The 20,401-nt window shown below is 40.6% G+C and overlaps 1 protein-coding gene across 1 annotated transcript in view; it reads left to right on the forward strand.

The window, feature by feature from the left end:
* The first annotated feature begins 860 nt into the window (after positions 1-860).
* The window catches only part of fmr1 (fragile X messenger ribonucleoprotein 1), a 29,731-nt gene continuing 10,190 nt past the window's right edge, over positions 861-20,401 (forward strand). The window contains exons 1-14 of the mRNA XM_049585834.1: positions 861-1,290; positions 4,456-4,508; positions 4,619-4,712; positions 5,804-5,875; positions 6,543-6,691; positions 7,481-7,574; positions 8,768-8,884; positions 9,102-9,272; positions 9,485-9,563; positions 9,693-9,820; positions 9,966-10,052; positions 16,781-17,024; positions 17,649-17,843; positions 18,471-18,550. Of these exons, the coding sequence (XP_049441791.1) occupies positions 1,240-1,290; positions 4,456-4,508; positions 4,619-4,712; positions 5,804-5,875; positions 6,543-6,691; positions 7,481-7,574; positions 8,768-8,884; positions 9,102-9,272; positions 9,485-9,563; positions 9,693-9,820; positions 9,966-10,052; positions 16,781-17,024; positions 17,649-17,843; positions 18,471-18,550 (1,614 nt within the window). The 5' untranslated portion in view covers positions 861-1,239. The remainder of the gene's footprint in view (positions 1,291-4,455; positions 4,509-4,618; positions 4,713-5,803; positions 5,876-6,542; positions 6,692-7,480; positions 7,575-8,767; positions 8,885-9,101; positions 9,273-9,484; positions 9,564-9,692; positions 9,821-9,965; positions 10,053-16,780; positions 17,025-17,648; positions 17,844-18,470; positions 18,551-20,401) is intronic.

A 20,401-nucleotide genomic window follows, 5' to 3' on the forward strand; every position in this document is an offset into this window, starting at 1 on the left:
TTACAGGTGTGTCTTTTATTGTTGTTTCAATGGCTGATTTAACAGGCCTATCAATAATAGCATTTAGAAAAAAATAAGAATAAAATAACAAGATATTGCTGATCAAAAACGCAGGTTTTGGGTCCTTGGTGTCATCCAAGCCGCACATTTTGTGTGATCACGTGCAAGAGAGAGAGCACACCGGTAATCACGTTAATGTTGCAGCTGGTAAAAATGGAGCTCACTTTAAATGCTTTATATACTTCTGGGTAATTTTATCTACAATTAGACATCATCATTTATTAGTTGATTATTTTGTATTAATAACATAAGCCTTTAAAGTAACTAAAGTAAACAAATAAATGTAGTGGAATAAAAAGTACTATATTTCCCTCTGAGATGTAGAGAAGTGTAAGTATAAAGTAGGATAAAATGGAAATACTCAAGTAAAAGTACCTTACATTTTCTATATTTTAATGGTAGCAGTTGCAAGGTATTCTGTTTCTACTCATTACTGATTACTAATAACTACTAATATTTTAAACATCATAATTCATGATTAATCTGGGAAATAAAATAAAAAAAATAGAGCTTATCATAAAAAATAAAATAAAAAATCTCGGGGGAAGATCTCACTGGACCCCCTTACAGAAGTCTGGGCTCTGGGAGTCAGTGATTGGGATATAATGCTGGAATAATACTGTCTGGTCTGATTCATGTTGACAAGAAGGACTTGGGTTCATTACAGGATAAACACAATAGTCATTTTTATTTAGATGAAATATCCTGCTCTGTGAAGTAGACATTCCTATCTATTACCTGTGGAGAGCAGCAATAGGCTTCGGTGAGTGCAACCATCCTCAGATTTCAGCAGAGGAAGAACGCGGAGACGTCACATGGAGAGATGCAACCAGCAGTAGCTGCTCCACCACTAATCACACAACATTAACATAACTAGCTAGTGCAAGCTAACACAGCCTGCTACATAACTCGCCTCTGATTTATCATACATCCGGAATTGCAAAACTGCAAGAAACAAACGCAAGATTCATAGACGGTGCAAAACGGGAAGCAACAGTACGGTCACACACATTTACCGTGGCCTCTTCTCGCATCCAACTGGCAGGCTATTTCGGCTAGCTAGCGAAGCCAACGATAGCAAGCTCTGCCTTGGCTAGCGTCAGGCTAGCCAGCTAGCTAGCTAGCTACTAACGTCGCTAACGGTAGTTAGCTAGCTAGCGAGCTGTAGTAACTTGCGTCATGGATGAACTAGTCGTGGAAGTGAGGGGAACAAGTGGGGCCTTTTATAAGGTAAGTTGGTGACTTTTGCCGAGCTTTGTCCTCTCAGCTGCTCCACCACGAGCAAACGTTTGGCTCACTTACATGAAAGTGTATAACGTTAGCCGGACGACCGTTAGCGGAGAGATACCTGCTTGTATGTCCGGGCCTCAGTGCTGCTGTCCAGCCTCCACCGGGACGTGGAGGCTGAAAATCTGTAAACAAAGCTAACGTGAAGATGCTGCTGTAACCTGAGTGCTGCTAGCTACATTTTTGATTTATTCACGATAATGACGTCGCCAAGCCAATGTAATTATCGTAGGTGATTGTCACCTGTGAATTGATGGGCAGGGGTTGGTCGCAGAGGCACGAGTTCTAAATTTCGTTCATGATTTGTGGTTTTCAAAGTAACGTTAACAGCTAACTTAATTCAGGATAACAGAAGCAAATTTGGGTGCTGTTTTACTTTGCCTGTATGTTTACCTGGTGAGCAGGTACCTTTTGTTTTATGAAGGCTGCTGAGATTTGGGGGATTATTCTGAAGACGAAAGTGAACAAGTAGGTCAAACAGGAGTTTGGGTCAGTAACGTTAATGCATTGACTGTTTGATGATGTTATACTACAAGGAGTCTGCTAGGAGTGTGTCTGTTTCAAGGTAGGGGTTGAGTCGTGCTGATAGATGTTGATATACAGGTGTTGATCTTATGATATGCGTTTGAAAAAGCACTTAAATCATTCATCATAGTAACATAAACTGTACCACAATGAAAAGAATCGTATGACTTAAAAAAACGTTTTGAAATAGATCACACTGAGGTAACTGAAGTGATAACAATGTTACTCATTACAAAAAGAAATGCTGTAGGAAAGACAGAAGGAAGGAAAATGATCACCTATATAATTGATGCATTCACGTGAATGTATCTTTAGCAGATCTAAGAGAGATGGTAACAGTAAATGAAATAACACCAGCTCCCATCCGCTGTCTGTCTACTTCAAGTTCGACAGTGCGTAGCAGACCAGTATGTAAAGATGTAGATCAACAGTAGCTCTACTAGTTTGGTTGCACAGTTAATAAGATTAATTATTGATTGCTTTTAAAGCATTGCAATCTTTCTAGAAGTAGAGGCCATGTTATTACCAACCCAGCGTAAGGAATAATGGAATGTGCAGTAGCATCATCAGAGAGCATTTTGAGACTTAATGAGTGTTGAGTCGGCCTGCAAACCATCCTGCCAACCTGCACTACACTGTAGCAATGTTCATTATGGACTCTCATGCTGCATTCAGTGCCAGCAAATTGTGTAAAGAAAAAGTTTACACTTTGGACTTTCCTGGAGTTATAGGTGGCGACATCAACAGTGGATGGACTTTGTCTCTTAGTTGGGCGTGGCACTGGCCAGACACAGTTTTTTAGATGCAAAGATGTGTTTGATGTGTTTTTTGGCGTACTGTTTGAAATCAGTTTTATGGTTTGGCAGGTGGTATTATAGTTGAAATTAAATTGTAACACTAAAAGGCAATTTTCAGAGTAGGTTCCCTTAAAAAATGCAGTTTTCATCATCACTTTGCCAACTGTTCAACCTTTGCTGCTTGAGCAGCCATTTTGTTTTCATTTAATTCTACTGTATTTGGATTGCTGGAAAAAATACTGATGAGGGCTGTGATGCAGAGGTGCATTCACAAGCTTTGAGCCAGTCTCTGAGTTTGTTCATTGAAATGACAAAGGCACTCTTGAAATAAGTATAATGTCAATATCATAAGCTAGATAGCTTTCTTGGACTATTGTTCATGTGCTCTGGTGCTCTGCATTGAGATTCAATGTTTTTAGCTGTGACCTGTGGAATAGGTCACTCACTTCTTACATGTCCTAAATCCCCACCTTCTACATGGAGCTTTGGGATAGAGAGGTGTGTTTCTCACTCCGCCACACTTGTACTGTACAGTAGTTCATTTGACAGGAAAGTGGATTCCTGGGTCCAGGATGCAAATCCCAGAAGTGGTAAATTTGGCACATATACAGGGTTTATTAGAGCCAAATAGGTGGGAGGTGTTTGTTGATGAACAGAACAGCTTTGGACCTGAACGCAGCTGAAAGAGTTTTACTTTTTATTTGTGAGTGATTGTGTTAGTTTTGGTCGACTTAACCATTTGTCAACAAGTTGTTAGATTGTCTGTTAGTGATGAATGAGTGTTTAGTTATCATTGTTACCTAATGAAGGATAGTCATGTCTCTGGCATTACTCTTGTCTTTAAGAAACAGAGTGGTACAAGACTCATAATTTCACGAATGAGGCAGGTAGTTTGCAATAAATACTTTTTTTTTTTTTTTTTCAGTTGAATTTTACTGTTTCATATAAAAAGTGTCTCCTGCTCTAAGAAGACTTTCTCTCCACTTTTTCTTGCAGTAAATCCTCCTGTGATGTGGGCAATTTATAGTTAGCTTCTGTGGAAAGAAAGGGAAGCTGATTATGTGCCAAAATCCCTTAAATTAATACTAATAAAACCAATAAATGGTTTAACTTCTCAGAGCTCCACAACTGTTGCTTTTAAATAAAAACCAGTTAGCCATTTCTCTTAACGTCTTTAGTGGCAGTTACACCACACATGGCACATTACTGCCAGCACACCACTAAAGCATCTCATACTAAACCACCTACCTTACCTGTTTATAGTAGTTTAGTTTATAATATCAAACTAAATTGTCTCCCTTTAAGTCACAAATGTGTAAGGAGTTTTGTACAGGCATGGCCAAGGGTCAAGCAGGTCATGTTAGTGCAGTAGAAAAGCTTTTCCTGAATCACTGGAGATTTTGTGAACCTCTCCTTTTCGAAATCTTTGCTTCTTTTTGTGCATTGCTGACCGTTATCTTGTCAGGCTAAAGCAAACCATAGAGTCGGCACGCCGTCTCTCTCTTTTCCTTCTAGGCATTGCATGTCCTACTTGCAGTACTTGACACACATGGACGCAGACTGTGTGTACAATCAGAGAGAGAGAGCCAAACCTGACTCAAGCCCAAAAAGAAGAATTTTGACTGTTGTGTTGCATTGAGCTTTGGGCTTGGGTCAGGGTTTGGTAGCAGAACTGTAACCCGTTTGCATGCTTGATGCCAGTAATAAGCTGTGTTGACCATTTAAACAGGAATGTCAAACCCTGGTTATTCTAACATTTGTTATTTATCCTCTGTGATTCTTGTAGGCCTTTGTGAAGGATGTTCATGAAGGATCAGTCACTGTGGCATTTGAAAACAAGTGAGTGACGTGCATACAACACCAAATATAATATACTGTAAAATGTTACCTTTGCCAGTGAAGAAATTCACACTTACCTTTGTAAATGTGTATGTGTTCCTCTGTCCCAGCTGGCAGCCAGAGCGTCAAATCCCATTCCAGGACGTGCGTTTTCCTCCACCAACAGGGTTCTGCAAGGAGATAAATGAGAGTGATGAGGTCGAGGTGGGACTGATTCAATACTTTCACTTTCACTGTCTCAGAATATGAACATTACCGTCAGATGTGGTTTATGTAGAAAGCAGAGACAGTCCAGTTGGAGTGCAAGAGAAGAAATGCTATAGAATAAAATTCTGCTGATTCGTTAGGCTTATTGTTTTCCATTTTAGAGATTTTCAAACCAGAAATAAGAGGTTGAACTCTGATTTTTTTTTAATCTTCCTGCAGTTTATGTTGTTCATCATAGGAATAAGTAAACATGCACCTGTGATCATAAGGAAAGCCTCGAGTAGGATGTGGAAATAAAAAGGGATAATAAATAGGGCCGGGTAGTATACCGGTTTGTACCGAAAACCGGTATTTAGTTTCATTATGATATGAATTTTTCATATACCGCAATGCCGGTGAATAGCCCAAACAATGCCCGGAACGTGCGCGGTGGGAAAGTGTTTCAGTGGGGACCCATTTCACCGCTGCACACCACAGGCACGCTTGAGCGGGTGAGAGTGAGAGCATAGAAAAGTTTAGAGGCGAGAATGGCTGCTAGAGAGAGTCCTGAAAGCAAAGCAACTGTACACGATGACCCAGAAGAACTCATACCAAAAAGAGCAGTGTTTCCCCTATATGCAACTAGCAGTGGCGCACCGCCATTTACAATTCTCCTCTGCCCTCTGTATCGCGCAATGCGCACACACCCACACACACACACAAAGCGCACACACGCAGGTGAGCACACTAGAGCACGGCTCGGACCGCATTTTCCTGACCGACGACGACCCGTCCCCGATCTTGAGGTATAATGGTGTAATCACCCGCGTTCTCAAAAATCATCCCAGAAAGTGCATTCGTTCATTTCATAATGGTTATACAAGTAAATAATTTATTTTTTCTTTTGTACTATGTTTATATGGCCTCAAGTGTCCTTAGTACTTAAAGTCTGCTTTTTAAAATGACTGAAAAAGAAATCAGCCCACATCAGTTAATCTGTGCACTGAATTTGTGTATTCTGTTCCAGATGTTATCATAATCATCTCAGGTTTGGGTATTGAGTGGAAAGCTTTGTGAAATTGACGCCGTGTGTTTGTGTGTGTTGCCAGGTATATTCCAGGGCTAATGACAAGGAGCCATGTGGATGGTGGCTGGCCAAGGTTCGCATGGTCAAAGGAGAGGTAGGGCTCTTTCGAAGTCTGGGTTACAGTATCGTTCAGCAATACAGAGATGGGTATCAGGATATCAGTCAAATTGAAACAGCAGAAAGTAGTGTTGTGACAACGTCAATGTTCACATCAGTCAGTCTTCAGTGGTTCATATATCATAGTGGTTCAGAATACCCAGAAAAATATAAATGTCCTTTAAGGTTCCTGAAGTGACTCAGTGTGGATAATCAGCCATCATTTTTTGGAGACTGATGTTAGTTTTGATAGTGGATACTAGTGAGTTTACTTCCTGTGTTCAAGGTCTCACTGCTGTGATCAGGATATAAACATCAACTGTAGAATGAGTGCATGTAAGATTCAATTTAAGCTAACCTGTCAGACATGTCTCACTGCTGTGAGCACTTTTTTTCCTACTCCCCATTTCTTTCTTTTTGGCCTGGTTTTACACTTTATCTCATGAACCGTCCTTTGATGCCTCTAGCACTCCTTCTCCATCTCCCTTTCTCTTTGTTTTTTCCTTACCCACTTTCTCCCCAGAACATTTTAGTTGCGTTATTAAAAATTATGTTTATTCACTCACAGTTGTTACTTACCGTTTTCAGCCCTGCTGTCACACATTTTGCTTTTCGTAATGTGCAAAAATTGGAACTGACATTTCCTCGTCTCTTTGTATCTCCAGTTTTACGTAATAGAGTATGCCGCATGTGACGCTACATTAAATGAGATAGTGACGCTGGAGCGGTTACGGCCGGTCAACCCAAATAAACCAGCCACCAAAACCACCTTCATCAAGATCAGACTGGATGTACCTGAGGATCTACGGCAGATGTAAGTTTGATATGAAACTTTTATGTCTCGCAAATACACCTCAAGGCATGTGAGTAGCCTTTTGGTTAGATCAATTCCAGCAGGCTTTGTGCTTAGAACTTGGGCCCAGTATTGACTGTGCAAGTTGAAAGTGAAGCAAAGAGGAGAGGGGGGAAAAGCACAAACACCAGAATATTTCACAGTTTGACATTTCAAGAGAATTTCAGTTTAAAAGCAATTAGGGTTCTCCACCAGCTGCCGGGCCATGGTAGCATTAAATGACTGGTTTTCGTGAAGGCAGTCTGCAAGCTTAGCATAACCCAAGGTGTTAAACTAGGTGACTGTTGCCTACACGGGTCAGTACCTTGTCAGGAGGATACAACTTTTAAACAGAACCTGCTGATGTGTAGCCTTATCTGTCAGAGGAGCACAGTGTCTGGGTGTTTATAGATGACACTGTGTCAATGCTGGCAGTAAGGAGTGGTACTGTATATGCCACTAATGCAGCACTGCAGCAGCAGTTTGAGGTGTGAGTCACATACTGTAGGTTTTATCCTGTAAAACCTGTTAATGTAAGAATCAAACTCTCATACGCCTTTAATAAATGCTATAAGTGGGCTACATATGCACATTTGTATTAGGCTCCGAAAAGACTAAATATAGCCTTATTAGACTGTGTCTCAGCTTTACAGAAATACACAGAAATGAATTGTAGGTATGTTCAAACATGCCACTAAATCCATAGTCAGTAATGATTACTGAATCATTTAGGGACATAAATTAACGTGACATGAATCTGTGTGTTTACAGGTGCTCCAAGGAATCAGCGCACAAGGACTTTAAAAAGGCTGTGGGAGCGTTTAATGTCACCTACGACTCAGAGAAAAAGCAGCTGGTCATTTTGGTTGGTTGAACAACTTTTTAACTTGAAGCCAGAGCTGGTAACTTTTATAAAAATAATTTGTTGTTATTTGTGCTGAAACTGTCTCAATATCCTGACAGTAATACATGAGACAGATAATCTGTGAAAAAAATCATGTTCCTGTCCCTCCTCATAGTGCTTCTAGTGGCATTTGTTAAAATCAATCGCACCTTTTGGAAAACAATCAATCAGAGCCAAGTAGTCTCCAAGGCAGCTGTCATTCATGTCAGTTACTGCTCCTGAGCTCTGGTTAAACTGTCAAACTAGGCTGTGCTGATCAAACATAAACCAAGTCTGTATTACTGCATTGTCTTTAATGTACTGTTTAACTGTAAGATGAGAAAGTTTGCTCTGGCCAGTGGGTGGTGCCTGCTTTTGGTTTGACCACATCCAACATGACAGCTGGGTCACGCACTTTCTCATTTTACAGCTAAGCAGCACACTAAAAGGTTTCTGAAAATATTTAAGGTGAGAAATAGGTAATGTAGTAACAGAATCTTAATTTGTATTTGATCAGTGCCGCGTACTTTGACAGTTTAACCGCAGTTCATGAGCAGTGATTGACAGCTGTGTTAGAGACGCGGTTGGTTTCGTTTACCCGCCATAAATTATAGCAGTGTATCTTTTCCACAGCAGATATTTTGACTTGTCATAGTAGGAAATGCGCAGGTGAAAATGATGGCATTAATAATGACTCAGTTTCATTAAGTGTGCCTGTGAGCTATTTCAGTGAGCCAGCATGCACAATACCAGGACCTCCCTGAAATGGAATGCAGCTATTAATAATGTTATTAGATACACCTGTGTGTCTTCTACTATCACATGTTAAAATGCCTGCTGTGAAAAAGGCCTGTTGCCATTAGCAGCAGTATGAGGAAGCAGACGAACGTGATTTTTTTTTTTAGATATTATCTGTCTCAAGTGTTACTGTGTGAATATGGTGACAGATTCAGAAAAAAATGACAAATATTACTTTTATAGTCACCAACTGTAGATTTAAAAACATAAAGACAAAAGTGGTCTAACCATTGCTTAAAGTACTTTTTATACATATAGTCCAATTCTTTACTCATCCATTGATACAGTCTGATTGGGACACCCTGCAGTGTGACTTTAAACAATCAAATCCTAAACTCAGATGCTTTGTGTTAATAAACCTTTTATTGTTCTTGCAGTCTGTGAATGAGGTCACAACAAAGCGGGCCAATATGATGAGTGACATGCACTTCAGGAGCCTCCGCACCAAACTGTCTCTCATGCTGAGGAACGAAGAGGCCAACAGACAACTGGAGGTAGATATTCACACACACACACACACACACACACACACACACACACACAATGAGGCTTACAGACAACTGTAACTTCAAATATATGTGTGTTCTTCTTTGTATAATTTAATCATTTTGAATTTCATTTTATTTTCAGGAATCACATAATTCCTACACACTCTGTTATAATGTTTTTGTTCATGTTTTTCTGTTTGTTCCTCTGATTATGTTTCTGCAGAGTTCCAGACAGTTGGCGTCACGGTTTCATGAACAGTTTGCAGTCCGGGATGATCTAATGGGTCTGGCCATCGGGACTCATGGGGCCAACATACAGCAAGCACGTAAAGTCCCTGGAGTGACTAACATAGACCTGGACGAGGAGACGTGCACCTTTCACATATACGGAGAGGTAGGATATCTAATACATAAGTGAACTGACACTCTAATAGATATGTCCATGTGTGCTGTTACTATACAGACATGAGTGTAGAGATTTTTACCTGCTATATAGGCTGTATGATCTGGTAAAACATGTTTCAGAGCTTGCTTTTACTTATATTGTTATGATAAAGGTGCACAGACGTTACAGTACATTTGTTTTGTTCTTGTTGTTTGTCAAAGGACCAGGATGCTGTCCGTATGGCGAGGAGTTTCCTGGAGTTCTCTGAAGATGTTATCAAAGTTCCCCGGAACTTAGTAGGTGAGAAAATCCCCCAACTGAGACAGTGAGGTTATTCATGCAGTGACTTGAGTTTACTTAGGAATTAGCCAGATGAATGAACTTCAAAGTCCTAACAGACTCTGACTAATGATGTTTTTGCCCTTACAGGGAAGGTGATAGGCAAAAACGGCAAACTGATCCAGGAAGTGGTTGATAAGTCTGGGGTGGTTCGGGTTCGTATTGAGCCTGAGAATGACAAAAAGCCCTCAGCAGCAGCAGCAGCGGCTGCAGATGAGGTGAGTGGGAAAGAAAACACAGTAAATGGCTGAACTTTGTTTTTAACCCTCATATCCCTGAAACATTGACCTCTGCTTTGAGAATAGATCATATTAAAGAAAAGAGAAGTGAATCTCTCTTTCTCTCTCTTTCTCTCTCTCACAGGGGATGGTGCCATTTGTATTTGTTGGGACCAAGGAAAGCATCTCCAATGCTACAGTACTGCTGGACTATCACCTCAACTACCTTAAGGTACATATAATTATCAGTAATCACAGTATCTTGTATCAGCAGTTTTCATTTTAGACAAATCCCTTTGACTATAACCTAACATGTCACTATATGGGGCGTCAGTAGAGTAGTGGATAGTGCAGACGCCCCGTGTACAGAGGCATGTGCCCTGCTGCAGCGGCCGCAGGCTCGAGTCTGGCCTGCGGCCCTGTGCTGCAAGTCACCACCCACTTTCTCTTTCTCCCCATTTCACACACTGTCCTGTCAATTAAAGGCAAAAAGCCCATAAAAATAATCTTTAAAAAAAAAAAGTCACTATATTTGCTTTAACAAAAGAGAATATGTTTACCAGAAAAATCTAAGCTCATGCTTTTGTCACATTTTTCCCCATGCTGTGTGCAAGTCCTAACAGTAAAATATTAAAACAGGAACTATTTGTGGGCTTTTTTAAGTAATCACAATGACCAAAAAATGTTTTTTTCCACATAAGCATTATAGTACTCAGGCATTTTGAATACATACACACAAATGTATAAAGGAATAGTTCTGCATTATTTGCTTTCTTGCTGAGAGTTAATGAGAAGATTGATACCACTCTCACATCTGTAAAATGTGAAGCTACCACCAGGAGACAGTTAGTGTAACTTAGCAGAAAATACTGGAAATTGAAAAAATGCCTACTAGCCCTTCTAAAGCTCACTACATGTACATAACATATATACATATATACATATATGTGTGTGTGTGTATATGTATGTATGTATGTATGTGTGTATATATATTTGTATATATATGTGTGTGTGTGTGTGTATATGTATCTCTCTCTCTCTCTCTCTCTCTCTCTATATATATATATATATATATATATATATATATATATACACAGTACAGGCCAAAAGTTTGGACACACCTTCTCATTCAATGCATTTTCTTTATTTTCATGACTATTTACATTGTAGATTCTCACTGAAGGCATCAAAACTATGAATGAACACATGTGGAGTTATGTACTTAACAAAAAAAGGTGAAATAACTGAAAACATGTTTTATATTCTAGTTTCTTCAAAATAATGCTCTGATTACTGCTTTGCACACTCTTGGCATTCTCTCGATGAGCTTCAAGAGGTAGTCACCTGAAATGGTTTCCACTTCACAGGTGTGCCTTATCAGGGTTAATTAGTGGAATTTCTTGCTTTATCAATGGGGTTGGGACCATCAGTTGTGTTGTGCAGAAGTCAGGTTAATACACAGCCGACAACCCTATTGGACAACTGTTAAAATTCATATTATGGCAAGAACCAATCAGCTAACTAAAGAAAAACGAGTGGCCATCATTACTTTAAGAAATGAAGGTCAGTCAGTCCGGAAAATTGCAAAAACTTTAAATGTGTCCCCAAGTGGAGTCGCAAAAACCATCAAGCGCTACAAACTAAACTGGCACACATGAGGACCGACCCAGGAAAGGAAGACCAAGAGTCACCTCTGCTTCTGAGGATAAGTTCATCCGAGTCACCAGCCTCAGAAATCGCAAGTTAACAGCAGCTCAGATCAGAGAGCAGATGAATGCCACACAGAGTTCTAGCAGCAGACCCATCTCTAGAACAACTGTTAAGAGGAGACTGCGCGAATCAGGCCTTCATGGTCAAATAGCTGCTAGGAAACCACTGCTAAGGAGAGGCAACAAGCAGAAGAGATTTGTTTGGGCCAAGAAACACAAGGAATGGACATTAGACCAGTGGAAATCTGTGCTTTGGTCTGATGAGTCCAAATTTGACATCTTTGGTTCCAACCGCCGTGTCTTTGTGAGACGCAGAAAAGGTGAACGGATGGATTCCACATGCCTGGTTCCCACTGTGAAGCATGGAGGAGGAGGTGTGATGGTGTGGGGGTGTTTTGCTGGTGACACTGTTGGGGATTTATTCAAAATTGAAGGCACACTGAACCAGCATGGCTACCACAGCATCCTGCAGCGACATGCCATCCCATCCGGTTTGCGTTTAGTTGAACGATCATTTATTTTTCAACAGGACAATGACCCCAAACACACCTCCAGGCTGTGTAAGGGCTATTTGACCAAGAAGGAGAGTGATGGAGTGCTGCGGCAGATGACCTGGCCTCCACAGTCACCGGACCTGAACCCAATCGAGATGGTTTGGGGTGAGCTGGACCGCAGAGTGAAGGCAAAGGGGCCAACAAGTGCTAAACACCTCTGGGAACTCCTTCAAGACTGTTGGAAAACCATTTCAGGTGACTACCTCTTGAAGCTCATGGAGAGAATGCCAAGAGTGTGCAAAGCAGTAATCAGAGCAAAGGGTGGCTATTTTGAAGAAACTAGAATATAAAACATGTTTTCAGTTATTTCACCTTTTTTTGTTAAGTACATAACTCCACATGTGTTCATTCATAGTTTTGATGCCTTCAGTGAGAATCTACAATGTAAATAGTCATGAAAATAAAGAAAACGCATTGAATGAGAAGGTGTGTCCAAACTTTTGGCCTGTACTGTGTATATATACACATACTAGTCCAAACCCATTGGTAGCTTTGTGACCTTCTACCTATGCCAATCCTCAATGCCTATGTGCAGTTTCACATAGATTGACCACATCAGTGAGTAGAAAAACGTGGGACAGACAGAATGACACACTGACAGTTTCCGTGATTGTACAGCATACCATACCATGACTTAGTCATACCAAAAATTACAAAAAAAACAACATTGGGCCACAGGGGGAGCCACAGCGATCGGTCGCATTTTAGCCATTTTGAAGCATTTTTGTGTTGTTATAGCGCCACCCAGTTGCCAATTAGAGTTAAATTTCTCCAGTCACCTTGAGGCATCCTGTTCTACATATCTACCAAGTTTAGTAAAAATCATATAATATGGTGGTTAGGCCTAGATAAGAAATTAGCTCTCTAGCGCCCCCATTTTGTTTGATGGGGTCAATAATGGAGGGGTCCCCTCAGATTATGTGTGCTCATATGCCTACAAAGTTGCGTGGTGATCGGTGAAACCCTTGAGATGTTACACACCTTTATGTGATGAGCCACGCCCTCCGCAATATTCATTGCCTTATAGAAGCTCAGTTTTAGTAAGTTTTCCAACTTTTGCCAAGAGGGAACTTTAGATATTGGTCCCTAGATTATGTTCACTGAGTTTCATGGAGATCGGTCAAACTTCCTAGGAAGAGATCGATTTTAAATGTTTTTCAAAAAATTCAAAATGGCGGAAAATCTATATACCGGAAGTTATGGGTTCTTGAGGCAAATTTGTTCCTCGTGAGGAGAGGCATCTCTGTGCAAAGTTTCACATCTCTACAACGTACGGGGCATGAGATATGCCCATTCAAAGTTTGCAATTTTGCAATTTCAGTTGGTTGCTATAGCGCCCCCCTTTGGTCAGTTGATGTAATACTGGTTCATTCACATCCTCCATGACCCTCTACCACTGTGCCAAATTTCACATGGATTGACCAAGTCAGTGAGGAGAAAAACGTGGAACAGACTCACAGACACACCCACAGACAGAGTTTTCATCATTATATAATAAGATATACACACACAAACATTTTGTACAGATGTTTTATGGAGGGTTATGTGCTAGGCTATTTCTTGGCTAGGAGCAGTAACTTCCTGGAGTGTTGTCTTCACCGCAAAGAGCATGGATACCAAGAGGCGAAGCTCAATAGAATGCCCCATAGCAACAGACTCACCCATGGTTTTGTCCTACCGCCGCCATTTTGGACTGTCAGCAGACCGCAGCAGACCCGCTTGCATACAAAAACACACAGACAAACTGAAGTACACTGAACAAAAATATAAACACAACACTTTTGTTTTTGCTCCCATTTTTCGTGAGCTGAACTCAAAGATCTAAAACTTTTTCTACATACACAAAAGACCATTTCCCTCAAATATTGTTCACGAATCTGTCTAAATCTGTGTTAGTGAGCACTTCTCCTTTGCCGAGATAATCCATCCCACCTCACAGGTGTGGCATACCAAGATGCTGATTAGACAGCATGAATATTGCCATTTTATTGCCTTAGGCTGGCCACAATAAAAGGCCACTCTGGGGGGGGGGGGGGTCAGAAAACCAGTCAGTATCTGGTGTGACCACCATTTGCCTCACACAGTGCAACGCATCTCCTTCGCATAGAGTTGATCAGGTTGTTGATTGTGGCCTGTGGAATGTTGGTCCACTCCTCTTCAATGGCTGTGCGAAGTTGCTGGATATTGGCAGGAACTGGAACACGCTGTCGTATATGCCGATCCAGAGCATCCCAAACATGCTCAGTGGGTGACATGTCCGGTGAGTATGCTGGCCATGCAAGAACTGGGATGTTTTCAGCTTCCAGGAATTGTGTACAGATCCTTGCAACATGGGGCCGTGCATTATCATGCTGCAACATGAGGTGATGGTCGTGGATGAATGGCACAACAATGGGCCTCAGGATCTCGTCACGGTATCTCTGTGCATTCAAAATGCCATCAATAAAATGCACCTGTGTTCGTTGTCCATAACATACGCCTATAAATGGTCCAAGAGGCCATATATATAATATATATATGTATATACATATATATATATATATATGTATATATATGTATATGTGTGTATATGTGTGTGTGTGTGTGTGTATGTATGTATGTGTATATATATATATATATATATGTGTGTGTGTGTGTGTGTATGTATATGTGTGTGTATGTATATGTGTATAAGTATAAATATAAGTATAAGTATAAGTGTTATCTTCTCTCCAAAACTGGCATATTAAATTGATATTAAAACACTTTAAAACTTACACCTCAGGAGTTCTTACCTGTCAGGATCCTTCGGGAAACGGTGGAAGGCCAGGTGCGGGGTGTTCCACTGATAGTTGTTGCTGTTAATTGCACTACACTGTTTTCTTTTACTTTTTTCTCCTCTCTCCTTGACATCTTGCATGTTGTCTGAGCGCAACAGTCCAAGCTCAACAGTCCAAAATGGCGGCAGCGCTCCCGCAGCGCCCCTAGTGGCTGTTGGCAAAAATTCAACAGAGCTTCGCCTCTTGGCCTCATTGGTATCCATGCTCTTTGTTCACCGTAAAATTGACCCTCCACCAAGTCCCGCCCCCAGACACAGAGATTGACCAATCATAGCATAGCATTGGGCTGGCTCAGACCAGCATCTGACAACAGCACGACTGTGCTCTATTGACTCTCATGCAATTGTTTCAGTTTTCCTTCAATTTCACTTTGGTTTTGTTTATTTCTAACTAAATGTTGTGCCTGGAGTATGTGTATTAATGACACTCGTTACTTGGAGAGGTTGGAAGGAGACGGTCAGCTTCGTGTGTGAAACAGACAGCACATGAGCCACAGAGCAGTGTGCCCCTGAATGACACCAAAAGGCAGTAGAAAGCATAGTTTAGCATAGTTTATTATGACATGACATGACTATTTTGGTACAAACATTTACTTGCCAGTGTGGTGGATAGCCGTCTGAGATTTACTTGCCCCATGGAAAATTTACCCGTATTTGGCGCTTGGCAGGTGTTAATTTCTGACCCTGAAGTCCCCCCGTTCTATTCTTTGTCCCACGCTAAGCTAACTGTCCCCTGGCTGTAGTTTCATATTTAACGGACAGACTTGAGAGCAGTATTGATGTTCTCATCAAAGGCTCTGCAAGAAAGCAAATGTTTCTCAAACTGTTGAATTTTTTCTGCCTTATTGGTGACAAATATTAGCCACACTGCTGACCTTTTGTGTTCATATAAATCAAATGTTGACCTCTGTAAGATGAGGGTGTTTGCATATACATTTGTATGCCAGTAAAGATTTAGGTTTTGGAGTATCTATTATTATAGTATTTATTTGCACATCATCATAAGATTTTAAGAAACCTGCAGATGTTAATCATTGGTTGTATCCTGATCACTGCCTGCCATGTTCTGAAGTGCCTTCTCACCTCTCATTAGTCAGTAGAAGAAAACTTACGATGATAACCATCATAACATTATAATGAAGTCCTCAAAAACAGTAACGCAATGGGCACATTTTTTATCAGTTCCCCCCTTTGCTTTACAGGTAATCAGATGAAGAACCACATCCAGCATAGTTATTAATCATCCAGTTAATGCAACAAGTGTATCTGTTTTCAAATAGCATATGATCTACTAATTCAGCTCAGATTTTAAAAATGAGCTACCGACACAGGGAGCAGGAGAGAAAAATACAGAGAGGAGAGACTGCGTGTACAACCCTGAATTACACCTAAACCCATTTTTCTGATCCACTAATTTCACTCACTGTTTTCTTCAAATACTGATAAAAGAACCAGCCTTACTGTAAGTGCTCTGGGTTCTTACAAATTAAGATCCAGTTCAGAGCCCAGTTAAGGGAGTCATCTCCTGGAAGTCAGTAGTGTATGGTGTAGATCCTGCATCAGAAGGAATGTCACCAAACCCACACACAATAACATTCATACTCAAACTATATTTGCCCCTTATACTGACTGAAATAACAATTGATATACTGTAGAAACAGTGGGAGCACAAGAGCACAATAGCAAACACAACAGAGGCAGTAATGTTACAAAAAAATGCGTGGACAGAGTCTGATATCCACAAACTTGCTACCATGGTAAATGCTGGGAGACAGACTTTCCACTTCACCTGCTCTACCAGGGTGCTACAATATATATTTAAAACCAGACTACCTGTGTGCATGTAAAAATGTGTTTTCCTTATTATTCATGTCCACAGGAGGTGGATCAGCTTCGTCTGGAGCGTCTTCAGATCGACGAGCAGCTGAGACAGATAGGAGGGGGAGGTGGAGGAGGAGGGACGGGACCCCGAAACCTTAAAGACAAAACCTACGTGTTCGATAACGGCATGGGGCTGGGGATGGGGAGAGGAGCAGGAGGAGGCGGAGGAGGGAAACCCTATGGAGGAGGGGGAGGAAGAGGTGGACGAGGGCGAAGAGGAGGAGGTGCAGCTTTCGCCTCAGGTACAATAAAATGATTAAACCTTGATAAAGAACAAGTGAATTCATTAAAATGTGTTTGAATCAGTTACATTTATATCTTGCTTTCAAGCACTGTGCTGGCACACATAAAAGCTCAACTAAATGATCTGAAGCTTTAATATGAAATACTCATCTCAAGTGTTGGGGTTAGCGGAGTGCAAGTGGTGTCATTGGGTCGGATGTAAAGGCACAATGACTAAGCAAAAGAGCTGATTCTCTGGTTTAGATCGAGGTTATTTTCAGCCATATCTAATGAAAGGTAATTACCTCTCTTTTTGTGAACAGTGGTCCTTTTTTCAGGGTAAAGTAAGTGTTTCCTTTATTTCAATGTGAAGTACATGAAACATCCAGCTCGTACAAGGATATCAGTACTGAATGGAGAGTTTTTCTTAAACAAAATGTTATGTTTTTATTCTTAAGCTTACATTCTCTGTTCGTATGTTGATCTGTGTTTACGTATGGTACTGGGTGCCTAAATATCCCTCGGGATCAGTAAAGTATCCATCCATCCATCCATCCTGGTGAAACAATTATTTAATTCTTAATTCCACAATGTCTCGCTGAGGCAGTTTAATGAAGTTTGACTCGTGTGCGCCGTCCCCCCAGGCACCAACTCGGAGGCATCCAATGCTTCAGAGACGGAGTCAGACCACAGAGACGAGCTCAGTGATTGGTCGTTGGCCCCCACCGAGGAGCTTATGACAGGAGGAGGGACCCTGCCCAGACGGACAGATGGGCGGAAGAGAGCGGGCGGAGGAGGGCCGCGGGGACGAGGAGGGAGAGGAAGAGGAGGGTATAAAGGTAGGCAGTAATTATTATTGGCTGTCATTCATGTTTCTTCATTGATTTCATGTCATTCAGGATCGTCCTCAACGGAGAAGAGAAGTCAAATATGTACAGTGGAAAAGCTTGAGTAACCTATTGTTATTCTCCCATTTAAACAGAGATGAAGATAATTTGAGGATAATGAATGGAGATGATCGTTACTCAAGTTCTAAAAAACAAAGAAGGAGAAATAAATGAGTGTAGTGAAATGAAATAAATAACAGTTTGAGATGCTTTTCATTAAATTATAGCCAGAAGAATGGGAATGAATCCAATAATGAGATCCCTGCAGACTCCCTTCGATAATAAATTCTCATTTAGTCTTTGCTTTTCAAGGAGATCCACATTTATAGTGAAAAAAGAATTTCCCCTGACATAAATGTAATTATGACACATTTAGATTTAACCCCATTTTCAAGATGATACCTGCAGCGAGCTGCTGCCTGAGACTGGAGGGACTGCTGAAGGTTTTGGCAACATGGCAGTGACAGACAGTGGTTTTTGATTCCACTTTGATTCGCTCTACAGTTTTATCACCCATGAGGTGATAGGAACGAGGATGATACCTGTGAGTTGAGACTGAATTTGTCTGTCCTGGTTTAGGTGACGACATGCAGTGGAGTGAGCCAAGACCTCGTCATGTCAGAGAACCCAAGACAAGAGCGCAGGAAGACACTCTACAGGTAACACACATTCACCACTGAAATGATCAGCTCTGTTGGGTGTCAGTCCCAACAATAACAAGCAAACACTTACATTCAACAGTTCAACTCAACATTACACAGAGCCACCGGTTTTTAAATTGAATTGTATCTGCTGGATTTGGAGGAAGAAGAAGGAGGAGAAAGAGTAGCAGGAAGACAATTGATAATTCAAAATAGAATTAACAATAAATAGAAATCGTATCTCTAATTCACACAGCACAATGCCTGAGTAGGCATTAGCATGTTTATTCTGCATCACCCAGGGCTCAAACTCACAGCCTCAGACACCAAGGGCAAGTCATGATCCTGTTGAGCTACCAGCCAAGTGAGAAACCAGAAGTTAGCTTCACACTGTGACCTTGAAAATTACCAGTCCTGCGTATAAAGGCAGATTTCAAACTAGTGTCAGAAATTCAGTTAACGAGAATGAGAATAAGACTTCTCATAAGAGTAAATAAGAGTATTTTTGTACTTCATATAGACAACAAAGATGTTTCTATTTTTTGTTTTTAAATAGGTTGCTCCATAAGTGACAGTTTAAAGATGCTCTTTGTTCCATTGACTTTTGTAGCTTACATGAGGACATAATTACTAATACAAACTACTGTCATAAGTTTCTTAGATACAAATCTGAAATATACCACACTACTTCTACCATGACATGAACATATAGTCTTTTTTTCCATAAACATTGATTTATTTAGCGAGAATTTGTAGTGGCTGTTCACACTAAAACATTTTGATGCTCAGTTATTGATAACTCAAAAATCTGGTGGGATTGTTTGTGCTGGAGAGTCTGAAGATGCCGTGTAGCGGATTTGGTGTCAATTAAGTGAAAAATGTGGGAGGAGATAAGGGTTATTTTAGTTTTACAGTTTTCGAGAAAAACAGTGATGGAAATCATAATTCCTGCAGCTCAAAGATAATAACATTTCTGCCCCCTTGGACATAACTTTTTGGTAAAAGATGCAAAGTCGTAGCATGTTCGACTGGTTTATTACGAAGTTTTAAAGTTTGAAGCAGCACCATCAGGCATAGGACTGGACCAAGCTGCAAAGAGTTGTTTATTTTCATGCATGGGAAGGAAGAAGAAGAAGAGCTTTGGGAAATACAAGAGCAGAGCTGCCCAGCCCTAATTATTTGAGGTCAAGAAAATGATGTTAACATTTACAGACATCTTTTTCCTGTATTTATTTGTGTCAGAGTAGGGCATCAGTCCAAACTGGCCAAAACTCTGACACATATGCGGTTCTACTAGATGTAGGACCAAATATAATATAAAAAGAGTTTTTGGAATTAGGAATGAACATGTTTCTCCTTCTTCTTTCTCAACCAAAGAAATGACTCCTATCTCAGGCAATATTTGGGATAGATCCAGATGACAAAACAGTCAGGTTGAAACAATCCATGAAAGGAGAGATGTTTTAGAGCTTACTAAAAGATACCAATCTGACCAAAACGGAATCATTTCTGTGACTGGCTTTGTGCGAGTTATTGGCAGACAACACATGCTGTCTCTTCTCTGCAACATCAAACTATTTCTGCAGTAATTAACGAAACTTTGTTCGCACAGAACCTTCAGTGTTGTGCGTGAGCGCAGTAAAGCTTTGATTTGAACACAATCATTTCCCCTGCATGAACAGCTTATTGATGAAAAGGGATATCTGTAAAGCTATGGCTGTGATTACTTATCTTACAGGTCAGATGCTGGTGCTTAACTATTAGTATTTTAATTATTTATTTCAAATTGTAATATTTGAGAGATATGTTCATATAGTTATGGTGTATTTTAGGCATGGGACAATCTAAAAATGACATGTAGGGGTGGAA

This window comes from Epinephelus fuscoguttatus, linkage group LG9 (assembly GCF_011397635.1).
Source record: "Epinephelus fuscoguttatus linkage group LG9, E.fuscoguttatus.final_Chr_v1".
NCBI classification, from domain to species: Eukaryota; Metazoa; Chordata; class Actinopteri; order Perciformes; family Serranidae; genus Epinephelus; species Epinephelus fuscoguttatus.